This window comes from Mya arenaria, chromosome 7 (assembly GCF_026914265.1).
Source record: "Mya arenaria isolate MELC-2E11 chromosome 7, ASM2691426v1".
NCBI classification, from domain to species: domain Eukaryota; kingdom Metazoa; phylum Mollusca; class Bivalvia; order Myida; family Myidae; genus Mya; species Mya arenaria.
This window is the reverse complement of record NC_069128.1, coordinates 67,405,817-67,414,016: the sequence shown is the minus strand read 5'-3', so window position 1 is coordinate 67,414,016 and position 8,200 is coordinate 67,405,817. Positions and strand designations below refer to the sequence as shown.

The 8,200-nt window shown below is 33.6% G+C and overlaps 1 protein-coding gene across 1 annotated transcript; it reads right to left on the bottom strand.

The window, feature by feature from the left end:
• Positions 1–2,834: 2,834 nt before the first annotated feature.
• LOC128241913 (uncharacterized) lies at positions 2,835–7,142 on the bottom strand. The gene is made up of 5 exons (XM_052959042.1): positions 6,955–7,142; positions 5,825–5,972; positions 5,488–5,621; positions 3,944–4,069; positions 2,835–2,999 (listed from the first exon to the last, which is right to left on the bottom strand). Exons 1-5 carry the CDS (start codon positions 7,016–7,018, stop codon positions 2,983–2,985), a joined length of 489 nt encoding a protein of 162 aa, XP_052815002.1. The 5' UTR covers positions 7,019–7,142; the 3' UTR covers positions 2,835–2,982.
• Positions 7,143–8,200: the final 1,058 nt, after the last annotated feature.

Below are 8,200 nucleotides of genomic sequence, written 5' to 3'. Positions count from 1 at the left end.
GGTGGACAAACCCAGTAAATTTAGAAGTGGGTATAAAATTTATATTTAATAATGTACATGTGTCGTTAGCTATGTGATACATCAGTAAGTAAGATTCAATGCTTTCCACACAACGTATTCAGTATACGTCGCATCTCTCTAATTCTAGCCCATTTCACTGTCTAAAAAATACAAACATAAACGCAGAGTAATGCGAAGAAAACAATCAAAGATGTTATTCCGGAATTCAGTAATTATATATGATATAATTTAGCGCGAATTAATTACATAACAATTATCCTAAATGCATTATAAGCGTGAACTAAAGATAAAAATAATTTTACCTCGTGAACACCACATGTCAATATTTCCTAGTGAAATACATCAGTTTTATTTTAGGTAATCTCTATATTAAACATGTTAGCTTGTAAAGTACACTTAGGCAATAATGTCTCCACTTTTACACTTTTTACCTTTAAATATATATGGATATTTTTTGTTGGAAAAGAGCTTAAAGCATTCATTTTAACTGTAAATTTAACAAATTGCAAGCGAAAGTAAACGCGCACACTGCTTGACAAAAAACATTTAAAAAACACTCATATAAAAATGTCATAACTGAGATTAAAAAAAGCTCGTCTTTCCTTCCATATATTTTGGCAGTCATGTTGAAAGTTTACATTTTTTGACATAAAGATTTTTTAGCAAAAATGTCTAATATCAATATTTGCTTATTACCTCCCTTTAAATACTACTTATCATTTTTTTATAATAACAAAATATGCCTGATAGTAAAACATTCAAACTGATCATAATTTTTATATTTTTAGAAAATAATTAAGAAAAGGTAGTAATAAAATAAACTTATACTATCTATTGAAAACATTTTAACGTTCGACACCAAGGCTATGACAATTATTATAACGCTCAGTCTGTTTTTCTAATATGACTTAGCATTCTTTGAAGCTAATCCGAAAGGATTGGTACGCTCTCAACTAAAAACTTCTCAATAAACGTTAGAAAATTGACATACTGTATAACTTAACATCCTAAGAGTAATGACCACAAAATAGTGTTATCCATTTAAAGCCATGACGTCATCAGTCTTATTAATATATTAAAGCTGCACTCTCACAGATTGAACGTTTCGACAACTTTTTAATTTTTTGTCTTGGAACGAACCAATTTTTGCGAAAATCCATGGAAAACAGTTATATAAGACCGCTGACTAAAAATAAGATCGCAGTTTTTTATATTTAAGTTCAAAAATTGATGTTCTGTGCATTTTTTTAAACCGTTAGTAACGGTTTAAGCCAAAATACATTAATTTTGGAACGGATTTATGAAAATCTGTGATCGGATCTTTTGTAAGCAGTCCTTTATCACTGGTTTGCAGAAGAATGTTACGCATAAATTAGCTCATTCCAAGACAAAAACAAAAAAAGTTGTCAAAACGGTAACTCTGTGAGAGTGCAGCTTTAATATGGGAATTAACATATACTCAAATAACACCAGAATGAAGGACCATTTAAGATCCCATTACCCACTTTCGACGCGACGTATCGAGCCTATTTTGGGGGTTTCTGAACGGCGCAAACGCACTAAGTAACGTCCCATAATGCACGCCCTTTATAACGTCAAATCCATGATCCGACCCCGTAAAAGTACGTATATGCAAGTAACAAATAACGTTTCAGACCCCGATAATATTAACATCTTGTCCATTTCATTCTCGATTTGACTATGAACGGTTAGGCATGCATAGATATAGTAAGAAACAGCAATAGTAGGAGAGTATGCTTAAGTAAATGGTTTGATATACACGTAGTTCAGATTGAATGCTATGTGAGGTGACAGCATCACAATAAATGTACATTTCAAATGTTAGGTAACACCCCCACAATAAATGTACATTTCAAATGTTAGGTAACACCCCCACACTAAATGTACATTTCAAATGTTAGGTAACACCCCCACACTAAATGTACATTTCGAATGTTAGGTATCACCCCCACACTAAATGTACATTTCGAATGTTAGGTAACACCTCCACAATAAATGTACATTTCGAATGTTAGGTAACACCTCCACAATAAATGTACATTTCAAATGTTAGGTAACACCCCCACAATAAATGTACATTTCGAATGTTAGGTAACACCTCCACAATATATGTACATTTCGAATGTTAGGTAACACCTCCACAATATATGTACATTTCGAATGTTAGGTAACACCTCCACACTAAATGTACATTTCAAATGTTAGGTAACACCCCCACACTAAATGTACATTTCAAATGTTAGGTAACACCCCCACAATAAATGTACATTTCAAATGTTAGGTAACACCCCCACAAATATAGTTGTCTTTCCTGTCTCATGCATATTCATTAAAACGAGATTTTGTCAGGCAATTGTCCCACGGTATTTATGATATGTAAAGGAAGAAAGCACCGTGGTTGCCGACAATCCAAACAACTCACTTATCGAATCTCCTTATACGTTTATTTCTTCAAAGCGATAAATCAAATACAAAGACATGATTATGTATAAGGAAAAAAATATTCACATCAAACATAAAAAATATAACGAAGTGACAACGGCAGAAACCTTTATCTCTTCAATGAATTATGGCACATATTACAGGCTTGGGCGAAAATGAGTCGGACTGGTGATCACCAAGGTTGTCCATTAGGTTCTTCACAACAGAACACCAGTCTTTGGCGCAACATTCTTCATAATCGTTGTTAATTAAATAAAATATGTCATAATACAATCAAAACACTCATCAGTGAAAATATCATAGAAAGGGACAACGTCAGAACTGGAAATGACGTCATATCAGAACTGCTTACACATATATTGACCTCATATGAAGAATAGTTCGTATACCACTGCGGAGTTGTCGTGTTGTCACAGAAGTACGATACGGTATTCAAGAATGTCTTCCATTGTGTGTTATCTGAACAGCTACCGGTAATCAAAGCCGTCAAATTCACCATCATAGCATTCCAGTCACTGGAAAATATACAAATATGTTAAACGTTTTACATTCACGTTCACTGTAAGACTATTTCAAATACTTACTGTATAAGAGGGCTTTAAGTACAGTATGATATGACCCTTAAACGAGAAATATAAGTCGTTTTAACGAGATACAAAGTCCCTTTAACGCGATATGTAAGACGTTTAAACGAGATACTAAGTCGTTTTAACGAATTACTCTCTTATATGTGAGATACGTAAGCCGTTTTAATGAGATACTAAAACCCTTAAACGAGATACGTTAGTCGTTTAAACGAGATACTAAGACCCTTAAAACGAGAACCGTAAGTCAGTTTAACGATAAACATAGCCCCTTCGACAAGAAACGTAAGCCGTGTATACGTCCCTTTAACGAGATATGTAAGTCGTTTCAACGAGTAACTAAGTCGTTTAAACGAGATACGTAAGCCGTGTTAACGAGATAAAAAAAACACGTATGTCACCTGTATGCCAACCGTACAACAAACTCACCAAACGTAAAAATTACATGTTTGAAAGGAAGCAACAATAACAAAAGCTAAGGTTGTAATGATGGCTTCAACCACAAAATAAAAACTCCCTCAATTGTGTGTGTTATTTTGACCTTCTCCCAGCAGTTTCCATTTTACTTAAGACTTATACCTGCCAGTGTACTTTTAAAACAGTTACATTGTTTTGGAGTGGACGCAACCTTTGACACCTTTCACAATTAGTGTGTTTCACATTCAAAGTGCAAATGCATGTACTGGTAGTTAGATCATGTTTGATGGTAGAGGAAGTGGCTACATTCAACTTGATGAGTTTGCCTCCAATCCATGATAAATAGCTAAAAGACGCGATTATTCCATGCAAAGTAATTGATTATGTTTGGAAAAAGTAAATACAAACATGAGTGTAAATGAAGCAATCCCATGAAACCGTAGGAAGAACTTACATACATATTGCAGTGGCATTCTCATTGCTGTTGGTGAAATAACTTTCAAGTTTGATTTGGTAGTCACTGATAGAGTCTAGGGCAACTTGGTTGTCAATGTCTTTGCCACATTCAAGAAATGCTTGCACATCTGGAAAAAGAGAGAAATACAGTATGGGCGGGTGAACTACATAAATATTCATATTATTATAGTTTGATGAGATTGTCCATGTGCAACATTGACAACACTACCAGGAACCTGTTTTTTAAAAGCGGCATTCTCAAATTCTCAAATATTTGTGTTTTTTTGTGATTTAGTCGTATTCAATGATCAGAAATAATATAACTACATGCTATATATTATCATCTTTATTTTAAAAAGGTCTTTGTTTGTGTAGAAGCATGGGGACGGATGGAAAGGCGTTGAACAAATATTTATGTGAAAAACTACAAAAACAAGTCCAGTTGTCGAAAGTTTAAACATAAACCCCGTTTAATGGCACAGGGTCAAAACCAATGACATAGGACACAAAAGCAAACAATCACAAAGCAGAAATTTGGAACAAGAGCACACAACTCCACAAACAACAAACCACATGAATAAAATATAAATCCAAGGGTGTTTATCAAGGATTGTTAGGTACCGCCTTGGAACGGTCAGTAAAAATTAAATTAACTTGGAGTTTAAACTTGTTTGTGGGCACAACCTCACTCTTAAAACCAAATGGGATCTCGTTAAAGGCCTAGTTTAAGCCTTCTATACGTGACCCCCCCCTCCCAAACCGTGTATTTGTACACAACCTCTGTTAATTGATCTTAATCTTATTGCCTAATTGTCTTATCAGATCTCCAATCTGAGTAACCTGCTGTGCAGTTTGGGATGTTTTATGATTGAAATGGACCCTAAATGACTCTGGGTCAATAAACGAATACACAGGAATTTGGCCCCTGCTGTGACACCAGTGGAATTAGCAGGAGATGCACAGGGGATTATCATTCCTTAAAGTAGGCCTTTAAAGGCAGAAGGGTCATAAACCAAAGCCAAATATCAACTAAACACAAGAGGCATTTAAACCCTGATGATGTTGAGTGTGACGCGTTCAAATTTGGAATGCCATCAGGTTCCATAATAGAATATGTAACGGAAAGCTAACAGACGGTACTCATGGGGTTTTTTTTTCGGTATTTAAGAAAGATAACCTAAACCATTGAAATTCGGAGTAATCGCGTCGGTCTACAGTATAAAACGATTTTTTTTTTATAAATATTTATGTAAAGGGAATATATTTAATCATTTCTCTATGGGGCTTTTTCAACGGCAATGTAAATAAACATAAGTTTTCCAAACAAGAATTCTTCGATTTAAATACAATCTGGACTATTTATTCAACATTTGGTAAGTGTGTGTGTGTGTGTGTGCGTGCGTGCGTGCGTGCGTGCGTGCGTGCGTGCGTGCGTGGGGGTGGATTTGGCACTGGGAACATAGCATAACATATTAAAAGGCTATTGAAAAAATATAATACAAATTGCCAAACAAAATCAATGTGTGATAATGAATTGCATGTGTACCTGTTTGTGATTGTTCACAGAGTCCAACGTACGCTGCCACAAGACTGGATCCATTCCCAAGAACGGTCATAAAGTCATAGCTAACGCATGCGCTAGCAACTTCCTGTAAGCAATATGACATGCAAGTAGAATTCCTGAAAAAGAAACAAAAACAATGGTCTGTTTTACTATTTCATTGCTACGCTAAGTTTAGTCAATCCATAGCTAAATGAATCTGAACTGGGTGGGGGGGGGGTAATATTAAAAGATGCTATGAAATACATGTATAACCATATTCATTTCTATGTGCGTCTTTCAGCAGTGTGCGTACAATTGGTTTTGTCTTTATTCAACTCACGCGCAAAGATTTTTGTAGAAAGAACTGCCGTGTCCAATTGGGAACTGATAATACCAACCGATATCCTGGATGCGGAAACACCTTTGAAGGTCATTTGTAACGTCACTAGGCGTACATGTGCCTTCCACGTTACCGGAAATGAAAATAGCTTAAAATAGAAAAAAAGCATTAAATCAATACAATACTGAACTTATAGACTACAAGACGCAAATAACTGTGGTTTAAAATAAAGATATATAAAATTAAGAAATAAATGATTGATCTTAAAACATTGTTTCACCGTAATTACGTTTAAACTGTATAACTTATGATCCCACTTATTATTCGTGTATTATGTGATTTTATCTACAGCCACTATACCACTTCTTTCACTTTGTGATAGAATATAATGTATATACTGAACACTGTAAAAGATGCATTCCAAAATATTATTGGTCCAATCCCAGTATGTATAAACTAAAACAACTCTTCGAAAGTACTAATGTTTCTAAACTCAGAAAGTTATGCACATGCGTAGATAAGGCTTTTAAATTTAGAAAAAAGTTTACAAAGATAAACAGCCTTTATTTTTCATTATTATTTGTTTTTTTATAGTATGTTGCCTAACATTTCATTTTTATGTATTGGTTAATTTATTCTTTGATTTGTATGTATTGAAGATCGATATTTTTGTCTTTGAAATACAGTGTAAATGTATAATATGTAAAACATTCACTTTTCTTAGATTTCTATGTTGCACTATGTTGACACTGTATGTATTTATAGGTATATGAACACCTTCTCCGTATATGACATCGACTTGAACCTTTAAGCATTACGTTGTCTCTAATTATGTCATTCGTTACCTGTAAAAATTAAACGATCCTTACGTGCTCCACTTGCTATGACATTTGAAAATGTTAAATCGTGTATTTTGTTTTTCACACGGGCCATGTGGCTTATTGAACATGTACTAAAAATAAATTTATCTATCTAACATATAACTTCTATAAACCTTTTGGAAACCATAACACGTCACGCTTGTTCTATCGCTGATGAGACACAATCCAGTTCGCGCTTCCAGCACTTTGATTTAGAATTACTGGGCATGCATTCATGAAAACAATTTTATAACGAGTCTGTATACTTACCAACAAAACACCATAAAAGGTTACAATATAGTTGTTCGTATCTTGATTTAATTTGCAATCCCATTTCATTCGGTTTGATTACACACACATTTTTATGTATTACTTCATTTATGGTAAATTCAAGTTCAATTGGAAAAATCTCAATACTTTTTTGTATTAAAAAGAACAGGTTACGTATATTGTGTATATTGTCGCCACAATCAAAGTGTTTGTTCCATAATGAAGTCAATAGAGCGAGTAATCTTGAACAAAAAGCACGGATCTATAGGTGAAAATAAAAGAATTAAGGTGATAAAGGGAGACAAATCTTGTAAAACATCAGTATATTGTCGCAGAGTTGTTCTTCTTTAACAATTTGAGTAAAAGTCTGAAAATGACACTCTTATTCAAAATCAATACATACACATGTGTAACACACACAAATGTTGAGTGATCACCTTAAACTACTTACTAAACAATGCATTTATGGAAAATATTAATTACTAATAACAAGATTGTGATCGTGTATTATATATAATAACTGAAAACGCAAAATATTAAATGATTGGTGAGTGCTAAAGGATTTAATGTGATCTACTATATTCGTATTAGGTAGAAATACCATGTTTTCTGCACCTTTCTTTCAAATTAAACCGTCATCACTGTTTTCGACATTAATTCATGCACTGTTTTGGACATTTATTCATCCTATTTGGTAGATTAAAACAATTGCAATAATTGTGGTAAATCTTATTTAGGAGTAAGATTGCATCTTTAATAAAAAAAGGAATAAAGAGAGAAGTCATGCATATTGTTTTGACTGTGCTTCTGGAGATACAGAATTGGTTGTAATTCGCGTTATAATGAATTGAAACACATGTACATGTTTCATAGTTTATCTACCGAAATCAGCAATGTACACCAATCATACAGTTTATATGACAACTTTTTTTTTATTTTTTATCTTGGAACGAGCAGTTTTTTCCATAAATATCTAAAAACCAATGATCAAAAGATTAATGACAAAATATCAGATCGCAGATTTTCGTATTTCCTCTTCAAAGGTGATGTTTTATGCATTTTTCTTAAACCGTCAGTAACGGTTTAAGCCATAAAACATTAAATTTGGAATATAAATAGGAAAATCTGTGATCTGACCTTTTTTCAACAGTCTTTTATCACTGGTTTGCAGATATTTACGCAAACATTTGCTAATTCTAAGACAAAAAAATGGAAAACCGTTTAAGTCTATGAGAGTGCAGCTTTA

Bases quoted from the DNA above. Each gene is read 5' to 3' on its own strand.
- LOC128241913 (XM_052959042.1), bottom strand. From the start codon at position 7,018: ATGGGATTGCAAATTAAATCAAGATACGAACAACTATATTGTAACCTT. The intron at 5,973-6,954 runs GTAAGTATACAG...TTCTATTTTAAG, and splicing joins CCTTTTATGGTGTTTTGTTG to CTATTTTCATTTCCGGTAAC. The intron at 4,070-5,487 runs GTACACATGCAA...CTCTTTTTCCAG, and splicing joins CTGTGAACAATCACAAACAG to ATGTGCAAGCATTTCTTGAA.